Source organism: Leuciscus leuciscus, assembly GCF_965113295.1.
Source record: "Leuciscus leuciscus genome assembly, chromosome: 5".
NCBI classification, from domain to species: Eukaryota; Metazoa; Chordata; class Actinopteri; order Cypriniformes; family Leuciscidae; genus Leuciscus; species Leuciscus leuciscus.
This window is the reverse complement of record NC_138729.1, coordinates 28,783,507-28,802,120: the sequence shown is the minus strand read 5'-3', so window position 1 is coordinate 28,802,120 and position 18,614 is coordinate 28,783,507. Positions and strand designations below refer to the sequence as shown.

General features: G+C 38.8%; 1 protein-coding gene across 8 annotated transcripts in view; it reads right to left on the bottom strand.

Moving 5' to 3' along the window:
- The window catches only part of lrch2 (leucine-rich repeats and calponin homology (CH) domain containing 2), a 103,576-nt gene that overhangs the window by 19,595 nt on the left and 65,367 nt on the right, over positions 1 to 18,614 (bottom strand). For 2 of the 8 annotated variants that reach the window (XM_082169139.1, XM_082169142.1), the window contains 3 exons: positions 16,641 to 16,689; positions 13,170 to 13,277; positions 12,039 to 12,191 (listed from right to left, as the gene is read on the bottom strand). In XM_082169139.1, coding sequence (XP_082025265.1) covers positions 12,039 to 12,191; positions 13,170 to 13,277; positions 16,641 to 16,689 — 310 coding nt within the window. The remainder of the gene's footprint in view (positions 1 to 12,038; positions 12,192 to 13,169; positions 13,278 to 16,640; positions 16,690 to 18,614) is intronic. The other 6 variants (XM_082169144.1, XM_082169146.1, XM_082169140.1 and 3 more) reach the window with 5 other exon arrangements.

Here is an 18,614-nt window from a genome sequence, read left to right as displayed (position 1 = left end):
CAACCTTCAGCACCAGAACCAAAAGCAACTGGAAAACGAGGGAAAATAACTAATGACAGGTGACTCAAACCAGAGGTATGACCACAAATATCTGACTGAGGTTATCTTCTTCCTGGCCCACAACCTCACAGGTTTGAAACAGGAGGTAAACAACCTCAAACGCCAGATCAAAGAGTCCCAAAAGGAGCTGACACAAGCTGAAAGCCGCATAGACCAGCTAGAGATGGAGGCTCAGGACAGACCCAAGGACCCTGGCAGAAGGGAGTCACAGGAGGAAATCCACAGGCTTCAAAAGGCTCTGACAGCTGCTAAACAACGAGAGCAGTTGGAAAAGACAGCCAGAGAGGACCTTAAAAAGGAACTCTTTCACAAAGAGTCACAGTTAAAAGCAGCAAATTCTGAACTCTTGGACAAAGATGCCAGAATCATGGCCTGTGAAGGTCAACTGAATGTGTCCAGAGCTGGAACTGAAGCACTGACCCAGCAGCTGGACAAAACAAAGATGAACTTGACATGGTCCAATGAGAACCTAGACACTCTTACCTGCTGCAAAAAGAACCACAGCAGGAGAGACATCTCACTCCCCAACTTGCAATCAGCAGAGCAACCTCCCCAGCCAGGCACAGAGTTACAAAGAGGGGAGACAAACCCCTCTGCTTAACACGTCATCGGACAGTTTCCTGAAAGTTTGCAGCCGCAGAAGGAAAAGGATTGATTCAGACGAATCCTGAAACGACACGTGTAGTAACACCCAAAGAACTGAATGGCCAGACACATCCCGGCATTTAAACCAGAGTTTGCAGGAGACCACAATGTCCAGGCTTACCTGTGAGACATTGATTTTCACCTGCAGTCTTTGATGAGTGTGAACCATCAAGATAGACTCTATCTGATCTGGATCACATCCAGCCCAGAGCTGCGACGCTTTCTGGCTCGGCAGCCAGAAAACATCCAGTCTAACTACCAGCAGCTGAAACAAGCCATCATAAAGGAATTCTCATAGTCAAAAAACGGACTGATCGCTGCCCTAGACACCAAACAGGTTTGGCATGAAACTCCCTATGTTTACTACCACAGACTCAGACGAGCTTACTTCGGAGCTCATAACGAACCTGGGATGGAGGACATCAGCTTCAAGAGCCTTTTCCTCAGAAACCTCCATCCTATTGTAAGTCACCATTTAGGCATTATGGTCTGCCCCCACACAATGCCTATCCAACAAAGGGTTTGTAAGACCCCAGTGATTCTGAACTGCAAAATCCAGAATCCAAAGCTGGCACCAGAAGGCACCCAGCATTGCCACAATGCAAGAGCCTTCAACAAAAAGCTCCTAGCCAGCAGAGGGCAGAACAGTCACCATGGCCATTGACCTAGACACAAGACACAAATTATTCATTATATTTAATGAATAATCCAGCAAACTCACTCTTCCAACAAAGGTCTATGAAACTTCCCTCAAAACTAACATCACAAATGAATCTAACACACTGGCAAAACTCGATGTCCTGTTACATAGGGTGACCATACGTCCTGTTTAACCAGGACATATCTGGCCAGGATTTCGAGATCGCCCAAAATGCCCGGGATTCGGCTTTTGCTTTCTACAGTCACCATTCATTATGTTTACATTATTACGTTATTTGACACTGACACGTACGTGCCAGCTTTGCAGGTCATGCATTCTGATTCACACGGATCCCGATCGAGATGAAAACACAGGAATTTTCTTAGCAATGCTAGAACGCACATCAACCGATCACTTGTTTAGTGTTCATGTAAACACTACATTCAGATTAACCAATCGGAAGTAATTCAGTACTACTGAATCAAAAGGTGTACATGTAAACAAAATGAATGGCGACGAGAAAGCAAAAGCCGAATCGCGGATATTTTGGGCGATCTCGAAATCCCGGCCGGACATGACCTGGAATATGGTCACCCTACTGTTACAGGACACATTAAGTCTGATAAGAAGTTGTACGACCCCAAAAGGAATTTCCAGAGAGTTGTGACCCTCACTTAATTCTCGCTGAGAAGGAGAAATAAACCCTGTTAATCCTATATATTCTATATATAACCACTTGAGAAATGTATAAACATGTATCTAATTTTCCCATCTCATGATTTTCATTTTATGTGGTTTGGCCTATGTATTCTTGTAAACTCTATTGGGTTAATGTTTCAGACATTGCATACCATGGTTTACCAAAATCATATGTGTGGCATGTTTGGTCTCTATAAACTCCAATCTTCGTCCTTCGTCTTGTGTTCATTTACATTACATTTTGCTAACTTTGTGACGGATTAGTATTATAAAAATCTTGAAGATTCTTTTCTTAAACACCGAATTAAAGAGCTAGAACACAATGGGTCGTACAAATTTCCCTCCAAAGGGAAAACTTCTTATTGGCTCACACACCTCCAGAGGGTGTGACATCTTCATGCTTTAAAAATCACTGATCACAAGATCAGCCCTCTTACTCTCTTAGTCCTTTTCTGGAATCCTGATGTGAAGATGATGCTGAACTAGAAGTTTTCTAAGGACCCTCAAGCTTGTGCCAGGCTGCGGCCTTGTCTTTCCATTTACCAAAGATCCTCTGACTCACACTGGTTCTCTCTAATCAAGACAACATCAGCAAAGATCAACTGGAGCCTCAACAAATTGCATCAGGACAGTTTGATTCAAATGGGCGAGACATGCATGTATTGAACAGTCTCATTATTTGATCCATTAAGTATCCTTACCCCTTTTAAAGAAGGGCGTGTTAGAACTAAACTGATGGTTTGCTCAAGGCTGTTGATCTGCTGAATTTCAAACAATGCTTTAACTTCTTGCTTTCCCTCGCTTCAGCTTCAGCTTCAGCTCTCTTTCCCTTGGTAAACTGTATGCATGTATGTATGTGTATGTTAGAGTAGTTTAAAGGCAGGGTCGGCAGGTTTTTTCTACAAAATTTTTTTCCACATTTGTTTAAACTTTCTTTATATACCAATACATAATTAAAATGTAAGTAATCTGAAAAAGAGAGTATAAAAATTGAGTGTCTGTAGTCCTCTCAGGGCGCAATAAACACAGCTACTTATTTCCATTCGGAACGAATGAAATGATTGGCTGGGCGACTGTCACTCTCCCTCGCAACCATAGCTACCACCCCTGCTGCTACAGGAGCTGCCCACATGCGCGCACCCGTTTGACTCGAGGAGAGGAAGAGGCACGGAGAGAGGCACGGAAGCTAGGAAGAATCACAATTATGGCAGAGAAAGAGCAGTCAAAATTCCCAGTACCTGCATATACAGTCAGCGAAGGCAAACCAGGCAAAAAAAAGGAACTAGTAAGGTAGAAAGGTAGGCTACTTGTCTCCGGAGTGTAATGTTAGTCCTCATCAGAGCCAACAGTGCTTTCATCGTGGAAGCTCTTACATGCAAAACACTGTATATGTTATGAATCTTACACGAAATTCACCTTCATCACAGTGTAACTGATGGTAATGGGAAAACGTGCATCAATGCAACCTGTTTTTAGCTTTGCCTTATGTTACTAGCTCATTACCGAATCAAACTCAATATATTTTTAACTTTACCAGTATCGATATGCTAGCTTGATAGTGAGTACTAACAGCCTCATGTTAGTTGTTTATATTCATAATGATAAAGTTAGGTATTTTATTACATGTGATTCTGACATGATGTCACTATATGCACTGCGCTCCTCTCCGCTCGGCGCTGGCAAATGCGTCCTCCAGCTGAGTGGTCAGCATCGCGCGTTCATGTGTTTTGAGGGCGTGGCTTTGGAAGGAGCCCAGAAGGGAGGGGGTGGGAGTGAATGGAAATAAGTAGCTGTTTATTGCGCCCTGAGAGGACTACAGACACTCGATTTTTATACTCTCTTTTTCAGAGTACTTACATTTGAATTATGTATTGGTATATAAATAAAGTGTAAAAAAAACTGCCGACCCTGCCTTTAAGTGTTTAGTCTAGTTAATAAAATCTTGTTCATGTCACAGGTAATGTTGTCCGTGTCTCAAGCTCATATCTGGAGTCTCTAATCCTCTGATCTTGACTACTTGCTCTTAGTAGTACTGTAAAGTAAGAAAGACATTTCCCATCCCCCGGAAATGTACATTTCTTAGAATTAATAAATAATTAACACTGAATGTTAACAGCACAAACAGGTTAATTGATTGTAATATTAATTTACAACATTAAGTTAATTATATTAACTGATCCAAATATTCATAATCAATTATAACCAGAATATTTCATAGAGCTAATTTGCTACAAAAATAAGGTGGATATAGGCAGCCAAGTTTTATTGAAAGCCCATTTACCAGCAGTGAAGTGCCCCTTTAATATAAAGTGGAACCTAATTTTTTTTTCATACCATTAGTGTCCTATATAGCAGTGGTAAGAAACCACTTTAAAAGTAAAAGAGATCATTAAACGCTAATGCAAATGTATCCATAATAACTCAAACAAAACAGTTCCTTCAAGGACTCTCATTTGTTCTCTCAGTTACAGTTAGGGGAAATATTTTGTTATTGTGAAGTAATCTGGACATAGACTGGGCTTGCCCTCTAATTCTGATCTTTTGATACTTCCAAGGAAGCTGACTGAGTGCAAAACAATGTTTTACCTCATGGCAGTGCATTTTTCTCGACAAACAGTGAAGTGAAATTTCCTCAGAGAAGAATAGGTATGGGGATGTGCGTGTCTGTGTGTCCTGCAAAGAAACACTAAAGGCTACCTACAAGTTTAAACACCCATTTAAACCCATTTTCTTTCATTGACATTTACCATTTCAATTTTCACTAAATAATTCACTTGGTTTGAATAAAAGGTAGGCCTACTATGATATTAGACTACATAGCCTATAATAAAAGATAATGAATTTCAAACCAACGCTAATAAGCCTTATGCCAAAATTATTATTACAACTAAATTACTTGGTCATTAAATAAGAAAACTAAATAATTGTGTAGATTATTTGCTTTGTGTAACCTGACATCAGACATTAGGCCGAAGTATTTTTTTGCACACAGTGACCAATCAATTCACTCATTTCAACTGGCTGCCTGCACATTCACTGTCCTCGCGGCTGCTCCACTTGCGCTCGATTATCAATGCATATAAATTTGCGGCGCGCTTGCGGTATCTTTGTAGAACTTCAAAAAAAAACTAATAAACGGCGGGGGCTGGCTGCAGGACGACTCAACCTCCACGGACAGTTTTTAATGTTTTATCAGACAATAACTACTCAAGATTTTTCTTTAGTATAGTTTTCGGGACTCGGGACAACAGCTTAGATTTTGGGACTGTCCCGATTCTGTAATTTTGATTCGGACCAAACTGAAAATCCGGACCAAACAAGGTAGGTGTGAAAGGGCCCTAATTGTGGATCAGATGTGTACAACGATCAGAAGCAGTTTTAAACCACTCCTCTTCACAAAACTCTTTCAGTTTGAGTCTGTCTGCTGTTATCAATCAATCTCTTGAGTTTGTGCCAAAGCATGTTTTGAACTTTAGTTTCATCCATCTACAGAATGTTTAAAGCATCATAGACACATCAACAGAGATGTTAACATGCTCCAGATATTTATGACTTATCAGCTGACACTCGAAATTTGTGATTTTATAGTGTAAGGCTTGGGGCAACACTGCACCATGCACCAGTGGCAAGGCCACATAAGAGCCAGGGTGGCACTGCCTCACCCAGATTGATGGTTGGCCCACACAGGAAAGGTGCCAGAATATACTACTAATGGTCTGGAAATAAAACAAAACTGTAAAATAATCATATACAATATGATGTGTATAATTTGTAAAGTGTATTATTTAAAATATATATAAAAATGTTTTTATTTTGCGCCGGCTCGATCAGCTTTCCAGAGTCGCTTTCCAGAGTTTCTATATGCAGCGTGTATGGAAGTAAAATAATGACAAAAGTTTTTGAAACAAAAAAGCTTGTTGAATTGCACTACTTGAAAAAATATGCATTTGCATTAACCCTGCTTGCATTTTAATGCATTGTATTTTTAGGTCTTGCATTTTTATGGGCTGAAATTCAACATGGTTGTATATTTAAGCTGTGAATATTTCAATTCAAAACATTTCACACACGTTTTCATTATAAAAAATTCAATAATCCATATTCACCTTTCAGATTTCACTTCCAAAATATTCATTCTGTTTAAAAATACAACTTATAATATTTGACAGGCAATTTTAGGTCCATTTTATTTCGCTTTACAATTTCGCTTCCACAAATTCAGTGGTTCAAATTCGACAGAAAATTCAACATTTGACATCCGGGAACGGGAGGAATATCAGTAGATTGCCGATTGATACTCTCCATAGCTGTTAGTCGACCTCACCAGCAGGTGGTGCAAGCGCGTGTTGACGAAGAAGACTAGAGCAACGGGTGAGAGATTCATTCATTCATAAAAACGGATTTACAGAAATGGAGCAAGAGGTACGTTTCTGTGATGTTTATCAGGGCCAGTATGTATATGGAAAAGCTGATAAAGACACAAAAGCTGTGTTTACATTTAAAGCTGCAGTCGGCAAGTCTGGCAGATTGGGTCGATTAGCCAAAATGTTGAATGTTTACAACTCTCATGCCCCTCCCCACTACCAGCGAGCACCCTCCCATCGAGGTCGTGCTCGTCAGTGCGTCACTGTGCGTGTGTACCTGATTTTCTGTGAACGCGTCCGTCTCTTCAGCATCTATCAACACCATGGACTCGGAGGTAGGCTGCCCTGGCTAATCTATCCATAGATAGCAATAACCGAGGAATTGGAAGCTTGTTAGTAGATTTTCTCTCCGCCATCACGCTTCATGCAATCTCCAGGCGAACTTCAGGCGTGGCGTGTGCATGTGATATTAACGTGCGCGAGTGAAGGCCAATTTATACTTCTGCGTCGAGTGTACGCCGTAGTGTACGCACGTAGGCGACGCCGTCGTGAGCATTTATACTTCTGCGAATGTCTGTGTTGCTCTGCAGTTACACCGCCGAAACGCTAGTTGGCGCGGGTGGGTTTTAATGTTCCAGTTCCACTGTGTTTACATTCCTCGCTGCTGTTTTGAGTTTAGGTTTCTACGAGCAATGGCGACTGAAGGAGTCATACATATGGAAGTAAAATAATGTCAAATGTTTTTGAAATAAAAAGCCTGTTGAATTGCACTACTTGAAAAAAAATAGGCATTGCATTAACCATGCTTGCATTTTAATGCATTGTATTTTTAGTGCTTACATTTTTATGGGCTGAAATTCAACATGGTTGAATATTTAAGCTGTGAATATTTCAATTAAAAACATTTCAAACACCTTTTCATTATTAAAAATTCAATAATCCATATTCACCTTTCATATTTCACTTCCAAAATATTCAAACTGTTTAAAAATACAACCAATAATATTCAACAGGCAATTTTCGGTCCATTTTATTTCGCTTTGCAAATTCGCTTCCACAAATTCAGTGGTTCAAATTCGACAGTAAATTCAACATTGACGTCCAGGAACTGCAGGAAAAGCAGTAGATTGCCGAGCATACTCTCCATCTGCTGTTAGTCGACCTCACCAGTAGATGGTGCAAAAGCGCGTGTTGAAGACCAGCAACAGTTAGAACAAGTCATTCATTCATAAAACTCATTTACAGCAATGTAAGTGTATTTGTGATTATTATGACGGCTGTTTTATGTTAAATTCAGTGTCTTCACGGTTACTTTTCCTGTGTAGCCTACATGCATCTTTCTCTACCGTGAACGAGATTATAATGTTATTCCCCGATGCGGATATACAGATCCAATGTTACATTTTTGAGGTTGACATATATTTCTCTTGGTTGTTTAGTAGCCTTAACTTTATATTGTGGATGTGCTGCATGCAGGCTATTAGGGTTTCCCTCAATACTTAAGGATTCCCCTGCTGGACATATACAACGCTTAACGTAGCTTAATGGACTACAGTGATGTAAAAGACCAAACTCGCAGGCAAGCAGATTGACTCAGAATAACGCGCAAAGCTTAATGCTGAGCGTTTCCCAGTGATAGATTGGCATACAGATGGCTTGATGTTGGACATTCGAACATTTAGGGACCGTCTCTAAAGTGTATACGACTTTGGTATACACGTTTCTAACTCCGATAGCATTTGAATAGAACGACTTACAGTCATAAAACCAACTGTAAAGTGTTCATGTAGTGTCAGGCATAATGCGCACCCTTTGGATTTTTGATATTTATTCAAATAAATTTAAGTTTGCTATTGAAGTTAGAAACGTGTATGCCAATGTTGTATGAAACTTTAGAGACGGTCCCTAAATGTGCGAATGTCCAATGTCAAGCCAATTTTTACATTTAGTCATTTAGCAGAAGCTTTTATCCAAAGCGATTTACAGTTAAACTAACAATAGGAGGACAATATGCAAGTGCTGTGACAGTTTAAGCTAATGCAATACACGTATGCATACTATATATGTATGTGTTGATTTTATGCCAGTATATCACGAAACGCTCAGCATGAAACTTTGCGCGTTAAATTCATATTCTGAGTCCATCTTCTTGCCTGTAGCCTATATAATAGCCTACAGCCTACTTCCCTAATAAGGTGCAAGATTGGTCTTTCATATCACTGTATCAACGGAAGGGAAATCCTTGAGTATGAGGTATTGAGGGAAACCGATTATAATCCCGTTCATGGTAGAGAAAGCTGATGACATGTAGAATACACAGGGAAAGTAACAATGAAGTTATTGAATGAAACATAAACACAGCTTTTGTGTGTTTATCATCTTTTCCGCATATACTGACACAGATAATCATTTTCATTTTATGAATGAATGTCTTCGTCAACAACAAGCGCTTTTGCACCATCTGCTGGTGAGGTCGACTAACAGCAGATGGAGAGTATGCTCGGCAATCTACTGCTTTTCCTGCAGTTCCTGGACGTCAATGTTGAATTTACTGTCGAATTTGAACCACTGAATTTGTGGAAGCGAATTTGCAAAGCGAAATAAAATGGACCGAAAATTGCCTGTTGAATATTATTGGTTGTATTTTTAAACAGTTTGAATATTTTGGAAGTGAAATATGAAAGGTGAATATGGATTATTGAATTTTTAATAATGAAAAGGTGTTTGAAATGTTTTTAATTGAAATATTCACAGCTTAAATATTCAACCATGTTGAATTTCAGCCCATAAAAATGTAAGCACTAAAAATACAATGCATTAAAATGCAAGCATGGTTAATGCAATGCCTATTTTTTTTCAAGTAGTGCAATTCAACAGGCTTTTTATTTCAAAAACATTTGACATTATTCTACTTCCATACATACAGATGGCTGTATTTCCGCACTTCTTCAAGCAATCTCTCGGTCACTTGGTCTATTTCCATGGCTCTTCACTGATCTTCGGAATTTAAAAATGGCGGGGGGGGCGGTGCAGAGTGCAGAAGATCATTCCGGAAATGCGTAGGAGGAAACGCGATGCTATCCAGCCGACCAATCACAGATCTTGCGGTCCGCGTCGCAGCGACGCGTAGTTACATTTTTGAGGAGGTGCGCGTCAGGGTACGGCGAAGGGTACGACGTATGGTACACGTCAATGCGTATGCTACGCTGTACCCTCTACGCGCACCCGACGCAGAAGTATAAATTGGCCTTGAGGGGGGATCTGTGGCGTGTGCACGACCTGTGATTGACAGTCAGATCTCACACCCCCCTGCGCTGATTGGACCCGATGATCCGGGAGCGGTGGATTTTTGCAAAACAAATAACACGCTCCAGGTGGAGTTAGAAGCTCGGTTTTTTTTCTAAAACCATCTTATTTATGTTGTTCTGTCGGATTATAGTGTCAATTTCACTGAATATGATAAAAAAAATGTTTGCCAACGGCAGCTTTAAGTCTTTACAGTTAGTTTTGCACATGTAAACATCTTTCTCTACCGTGAATGAGATTATAATGTTATTCCCCGATGCTGATGTACAGATAAAACATTAAATCTGAGGTAGTAGACATTTAGGCTATTTCTCTCAGTTGTTTAGTCTTCTTACCTTTATATTGCAGTGCTGGGGATTCCCTCAATAGGTCATTCTCCAGGATTCCCCAGCAGTCAGGGCACTTAATGCTTAATGGACTACTATATATATATACCCAAAATACACCAAAATGGAGGTCCACCCTATTAAACCAAGGTCCACCCACTTGGAGATTTCTGGCCTTGCCACTGCCATGTACTGTGAATGTTTCCACAATGAGTTCAATAAAGACATGAAATTGTGTTTGTTGGTGTGCTATTTGTTTAAGCGGACAGTGTTGATCTATTATTGTGCCATAGTTTTACAATTTTAAAATCAATTTATGAAGAAATTCAGGCAAATCTAGCAACTCTGAGACTACGAAGTGAAAGCAGCAAGGTACATTGAAATGAGACAATTTTAATACAGAGTGGTCTAGAGTTTTGTCCCTTTTTAATGTATAACATTTACAGCTACTTATCAGCAAGATCACAAGGCAAGATTTGAACAATATGCGCAGGACTAGGAACTGATGCTAAACTCACAATGCAGTGTTTCTAAAGCACCTCAAAAGAATAATCTTCTCACAACCTGAATCGTCATGTTTTAGATAAGGACAGAAGTAAAGGAATTTGTCAGGCATTTTAACAATATCTGGGGCAAGATATCAAGATACCAGGGACTGAGACTAGGGGTATTCTAACGGTGGTGATTCTATCATATCAAAAGTGTCAACACGGCAAAAAAAAAAAAAAAAAGAAAAAAAAAGAATAATCCCAACCTGAACAATTCAAGCAATTTTCCAACAAGTGGCATGAAGTGTTAAAGGGGACCTATTATGCAAAATTCACTTTTGCATGCTGTTTGGACATAAATGTGTGTTGGCAGTGTGTGTACACAACCACCCAATAGTGATAAAAATCCACTCACTCCTTTTTATTAATCCACATAAATCATCAGCAGTGTCTCCCAACGACCTGTTTTCAGAATGCTGTTTTAGTGACGTCACTACAGCACAGGCCCCACCCACGAGTGTTGACAAACACTGCCGTTCTAACATAGACCCGCCCTGATCGAGTTCACAGCGAGTTGTACACATCCGCCATTGCTGCACTGACGAGAATGTCTCCCAAGCGTTGTAGGTGTTGTGTGGCTGGATGTATTAATCCACATAGCTATCTCTATTTACTCCCGAAATCTGAGGCAGCCGCTGAAGACGAGGTGGAATTATTTTGTTTTTAAAGAAAATGCTCCCTCAACTCTACCGAAACTTCTTATAACTTACTGTGTTTACTCAGCTCCTACGGTGATTTTCTGAAGTAAAACTGAAGCTTCATCTTTTGTGTTATGCACAATAAACTTTATTAAACTCATCAGTATATGTTTGATCATCATTCGGACCTGGTACGAAACAGCAGACTTGTAGGCTATTAATAGTGGATACATACAAGCAGATGACAAATACGTTATAACCGTAATTAAACTACTAAACTATACCTGTTCCATCTCCATACAGCACTCTGACTCTGTAGGCATTATTGTCCGACTCCGGGTCGAAATGAACACCGTTACTGAGAGTTTCTGATATTATCATCATTCCGTGAGATGAAATTGTCCTGAGAGACTGAGCGCGAGCTCATGAAGCTCCGCCCCCTGTGTCGTGCAGCAGCAGCTTATTTGCATTTAAAGGGTACACACTAAAACAGCACGTTTTTCTGAGCCTCAAAAAATGACAATTTAAACATACTGTAAAAAATTATCTGTTGGGTATTTTGAGCTAAAACTTCACATACACACTCTGGGGACATCAGAGACTTATTTTACATCTTGTGAAAATGGGCATAATAGGTCCCCTTTAAAATATGTGTGTGCGCATTTCTTTGACAGAACGAGAGAGAGAGAGAGAGAGAGAGAGAGAGAGAGAGAGAGAGAGAGAGAGAGAGAGAGAGAGAGAGAGAGAGAGAGATGCGTGAGTATACATGAGAAGAAGAAAACGTGTGAGAAAAATCGCGAACATGTGCATACTTGGGTGTATACCTTCAGGTAGTCTTTTCTCAGGTATTTATTTCTTCTCCGATCCTCATTCTGGTTGAGAACAGGAGGAACCTCTGGCCATTTTGGCTCTGAGTCACTGCTTTCTGATTTCAAACTTCCATCAAACGAGCAAGAGGAAGAAGGCTGAGGGACAAATCACAATATTACAGTGAATGACAGGTAAAGAGGCCTCATGCCAGTGTGAGAATGTTTTAGACCAGTTGGCAAAACTGTAACCTGCTTTTTTTGGGCCAGTCCTTCACTAGCACTGAAAATCAAACATTCATTGACATTCACAGATAATGTTATGTGGTTGGCTAACACAGATGAGTTTTGTTGGAATATCAAAAATGACATAAATGATCAAAAGCATGAAAGTATCAATAAACTACAAACTAATTAGCAATATTTTAGATTCTATGCCATTGTTTTCTAGCAAAAGTGTGTTTATGAAATTATGGAGTTACATTTTAACTGCATAATTTTTAGCTTGTAATGTAAGGAATGGGCGAACAAAACGTTGTAAAGAAAATGTAATGAAATATACACTCCTGTTCAAATGTTTGGTGTCAGTAACTTTTTATTATAATTAATTTTTTTACATGTTTTTGAAAGAAGTCTCTTATGCTCACCAAGGCTACATTTATTTGATAAAAAAAATACAGTAAAAACAGTAATATTGTGAAATATTTTTACAATTTAATATAACTCTTTCTATGTGAATATAAGATGTAATTTATTCCTGTGATGACAAAGCTGAATTTTCAGCATCATTACTCTAGTCTTAAGTGTCACATGATCCTTCAGAAATCATTCTAATATGCTGGTTTGCTGCTCAAGAAACATGTATTATTATTATCATTGTTGAAAACAGTTGTGCTGCTTAGAATGGAAACCATGAGACATGTTTTTTAAGGTTCTTTTGTTAATTGAAAGTAAAAAAAACAAAAAAAACCCAGCATTTATTTAAAAATGAAAAATTTGTTTTAGCATTATAAATGTCTTTACTGTCACAGATCAATTTAATACATTCTTTCTGAATAAAAGCATACACTTATTTAAAAATATTAACCCCAAACTTTTGAACAGTAGTGCAAATCTGAGTAAAAATACTACAAGAACCTCGGACATTAGAACCTTTGCTGTAAAAGGTAGAAATGAATGAGAAGGAGGAATGTGATGAAGAGTGACCTCAGAGAAAGCCGCATCTTCATCAGTGAGATCAGTCTCCTTAAAAAATAAATGCACACATACACACACAAAAACAACAACAAAAAACACAGAATGAGTAAGAATGGAATTCTCAGACACAATAATGAAATTAGCAGGCCCAGATGAAATCTGGAGATTATTTTACGTTTTCTGCACTGCTTTGGGGAGGGGTCTGTAGAATTTTGGGAACAGTAATGTAAATGTAAACAGTTGTATGCGTTCAACAAAGCTGAGAGCACTATACTGATATTAGTACCTGAAAACTTAAAGATGCAATCAGTAGTTTAGTGCCAATTTAAAAAGTTTTACACAAAGAAATAAGTAGTGTTTTTGTGAAGTCATCTGAATGACGTACACTCACATGAGATGTAGACTGTACTCATAATAGTTTTCTACATAAAATGTTTTAATTATGCATGGTGCGGGTCACCGAGCTCAATGATGAAATGACGTGTTCCGCAGTGTTTCACTAAACGTCAGTGAGAATCCTCTCACTCATTGGCTGCTGCCTTTGTAGATACACTAGTAATGTAGTGTTGTTTGGTGATGCAAAGAGCAAAAATTTGACTACTGAACACACTTATTATCGTGCTTAACCAGCAGAGACCACGAGAGAATCAGTACCTGTACCGCCAAAGCAGCAGAAAACGTCTGAAGCCAGAAGACACGAAGGCCAACAAAGACAAAAAGTGTATGCAAACACTGATAAGACATATACACAATGGGAATATTTGATGATGGAGAAAATCCTGAATAGTGATGCCCAAGATTCTGTTTATTAGACAGGTAAGGGTATTAATTAATGTTTAGACAGCTCTCTAAAACGCACCAATAACAGTGTAATTTACCAAAAAATAGGGTAACACTTTAGATTAGGTACACATTCATTATTAACTAGTTGCTTATTAGCATACATATTACTAGCATATTGGCTGTTTATTAGTACTTATAACGCATATATTCATTCCTTATTCTGCATGATCATATTCTAGAGCCCTTAGCCCTACCCCATACCTCAACAACCACTACAACAACTACCTTACTTACTATCAATAAGCAGTAATTAGAAGTTTATTGAGGGAAAACTCCTAGTTAGGGACCGTTCGGTATTTATGGAAGGGGCCACCGGAGGAAAATAGGGGAGGGTCATGTCTTGTTATTCTTTGTTGAGGGTCATCCAATTTTTTTTAGTCTAGGGGGAGGGTCACCCAACTTTTATATTCATGAAAACAGCAACATTTCAAAGTGGCTTGTTTGGTGCTATTTTTTTTCCATTTAGGTCGATGTTGATCTCGCGTTATCAGCCCCCCTTCGATATCAGATGGGTCTGACCCAACAAAAATCCAGTTTGGCGCTGTTTGACATTGCGCGCGCACTTCAGTTCGCGCTTAGAAAAAGTGCATCATGTCAGAACAGAACGCCAATGAAATGTTTACCCGGCAAAGCTTTAAAGCACGAGCAAATAATGAACTTTTGTGATTGCGAATAAGTGCACAGTGTCCTGTGAGTGTAACTCTACCGCTGCATTAACATGTTGTGAACGTAGGCCTACGTCGAGTTTTACAGTATTGGGACTGAGGCGCATACTACCATATTTTAGTTTCCATTCTTATTTTGTTTCCACGATGTGTAAGATGTAGGGCTACCACATCTTTAAATTACTATTAGATTTATTTAAGTTAACATAAATACGTAGACCTACACCACAAAAACTAGTTGAGGATAAATTCGTTAAACTTGGGCGATTCCAGTGTTATGGACGTGACATTTGCAGTCAAGACATTAGAAAAATATCAGTCTACACATGCGTTTTATATTTAATATGAGGGAAATACACATGTGACGTCACACAAAAAATCTTTAACTTTTAGGTGGCAAAATAATTCGTAATTCTATAAATTACACTGTGCAAACCAAAAGATATATACCCACCGGATGAATAAAGATCGGCCTCCACAGAACATAACATATTATTTTTATTTAATTTTTCGTGGTCGCATTTATGTGAAAAAAAAAAAAAAACAATGTTACGGGCGTGACAGTTCTCCATTACGGACATGACTGCTCTGAAAGCGACTTTAAAAATTTCACAGAGACCTCAAACAGAAAGCACAAAGCCTTTCTTTAAAGTGAATTTCGTTTTTTTATTAATTGTATCTTAATTTTAATCAATGTTTTATCTGGATTTAAATAGCCTAAGAAGTAAATATAGTAGAAAATAGATAATCATGACACGGAGGCGCGGGCGAGAACTGGACTCTTGTCTCATAAATGAACCGAAACTCAGCGTAAGGCTACTTGGCTTGCCTCACAGACCTGAGAAATATATAGAAAGCTTGAAATGTCTACTCAATCATTAATGAAGGAAAACAGACTGCTTTCTGCTTATGAAATGTGCATTTCTCTAGCGCGTTCTGAGAAGATCGCGACGCATCGTCAACTTCATCTTTGCAGTCGACACAGAAAACACGTGTTTATTAATAAACAATTAAAATGTCTCCTTGCTATATTTGACATATTCATAATAATTACTTTTGCCGGTTCTTTGTGACAGCTTTTAGATGCTTTGTTGGCAGCGCCACCCACATGTTGAACGAGTCACACCGCATCAGCACCAAAAACATGATTTTTTTTCAAATCTAAAATCTAAAATCGTGATACGAACCGAATCGTAGGTTTGGTCTATCGTTACAGCCCTAGTAAGATGAGAAAGCAAGAGTTTATGGTTTTAAAAAACAATCAAACAATGGCTATCTGAACATCTTTGCCAAGCGCAGTACAGAAGTAGGCTAATCAATAAATTATCGGGGAGGGTCATGCCTTTTTTCACAATCATTTTGGAGGGTCATAGAAAAATGTATTGCTGGCAAAGGGAGGGTCATGTCTTTTTTGACAACAGATCTCAAAACTCCTCCGGTGGCCCCTTAAATAAAAAACGAACAGTCCCTTAATAGTGAACATGTGTGACCAAACTTAGAAATAATCATGCTGATTGACGTCAATAGATTGCAGTGCAGCGTCTAACACCATTGTGGTGTTACTACTTAAAGTACATGAAAAACAGCGATGCTAACGCTAGCTAAAAAACTACTGAATGCATCTTTAGTAGTCAATATATTACATAAATGAACACATATGGCTAGGGAATAAAAGGGATGATAGAATGGGCGCGCTATAAAACAAGGCCTTGTATGAAGAAGCCAGTCTCACAATGAGAAGCCAAAGAACTGACACTTAATGAATGGGAATCCTTCATAATTCAGTAACTTTCCAATGAAAAGCCAGCCAGTATTAGGTGAGACAAAATACATGCGGCTACATGCATTATTGCGTACAATGGCGTGTATGATTGCGTGTGCTTGTAAACGTGTATATTGGTACCTGTCCACTTAAGGCAGAGGCTGAGCTGCTTCCTTCATCTAGTGATGCACTGTAAAGAAAAACAGAAACATTGAGTGACATGGACCACCAAAACATACAAATGCGGGCTTAGGGGCTATTGCACTACGATATTAATGTGTGCACTTATGTTGGGACAGATATGGGAATGTGTGTGCATGCTCAACTGTGTGTGAGGCCTGATGTGTTGACAGGTCATTAATGTACCTGATCTGTCTGTGGACGATGAGGGTAATTTGAGGCTCTATTCTAATTCTTTCATTGTGCACAATGAATGTGGAAAATGCACATGTGTTAAGACCTACAGTTGACACTTGGCAGGTCATAACTCCAGCAGATGAATGGTCTACACAACAACCTAAATACGTTATACCTTAATAATGCTGTGGGGTAACATTTTCAGACAGTGAGAGGCAAGTCTGGAGATGTAACACTAAGGCTGGGATTGCTTTCTGCAGACAATGACAGGTCTGTCACATATATCATGTGCCTTGTAGTATCTGTCACTTCTATTATTGATCGCTATCAGGATGTGAGAGAGTTTCAGCCAGTATTTGATTCGATTGGAGGTGAAATTGTTGACAATGAGAATCCACTAGAAAAATAATTTGTTGTACAGGACCTCCAAAAATTGTTGGAGAAACAGTATGGTTGTGGCAAATTAGTATGAGCAACTGATGCCCTGGTTCACTGCTTCAGTCATAGTGTGATTCACTAATGCAGACCTCAGGATTGACTGCAAGACTGCAGTTCTGAATAATAATAAAAAAAACTATTTCCAGGTGTATACATTCGTGCCTCTACCTGCTCAACTGTCAAATATATAGCTTCTCCACCCTGTTATCACCTCCCTCTCAGTTTAGTTTTTTTATTTTAAGGGCGTTTCCACAATCAACAAAGAGATCTCAGAGATTGAACTCCTGAGGATTCTCCACCCTACAAACGTTTAAAATAAATGTGCAAATGCAAAGCTTTGGTTTTATGAATACCGAATAGTCTGGTACAACTAGTAGCACTTTATAATAGTATTATAAATCATTAGCAGATAGAATAAAAACAAGGTAACGCATAAGAACAACATCTTAAAATAAGGTTCCATTCATTAACATTTGTTTCATGAACAATTTTTATTTATTTTTTATATTTCAGGTGAATGTTAATTTCTATATACACATTTGTGACATTAATGCTATATCAATACACACGAATTAACTATGAACAAATGTATTAATGATATTAAATTTAATAAATGCTGTAAAAAATGTCATTGTTAGTTCATGAAAACTAATGCATAAACGAATGCCATCAAATTATGTTATTGTAAAGTGTTACCCACTTTACAATATATTGCATGTTAAAGGGATGGTTCGGAGTAAAATCAACCAAGGGTCCTTTGCACCATGACCTCGAGCCAAACACCCCCCAGAAGCTTTTTCCCTTGGTTGAACATTATTAAAGTTAGAGCTTTTTTATATCAGTCGGATGGCTTAGTGCAGGCGCTAATGGATCCAAGGCTGGATCTTGTAAATTACCCCACTAATAATGCCCAGAATGGTACCAAACTTATACAGTAGTACAAATAGGTTCTGTACTCATAAAACGAGGCATTGGAAAGTTTGTAAGTACATCAGGAGTTTATTTAAATAACACTTGCCTGACGGCTCATGTTACTGCTAACCCAGGCGTCGACGTCACTTCAGTGATTAGGGAAAAGCACGTAAAACTCCTGGCAGAAAGCAATGCACTAATATTTTGTTGGTGGTACCAGTTTGCAACAATTATTAGTTAACACTAAGTTGTTAACACTTCGGAAAAAATTATAATTCATCGTTACACTACATCCTTATGCATCACTTTCTGCCAGGACTTTTACGTGCTTTTCGTGCTTTTACGTGCTTTTTTTGCAGGAAGTGTTTGGCTCGAGGTCATGGTGCAAAGTACCCTAGGTTGATTTTA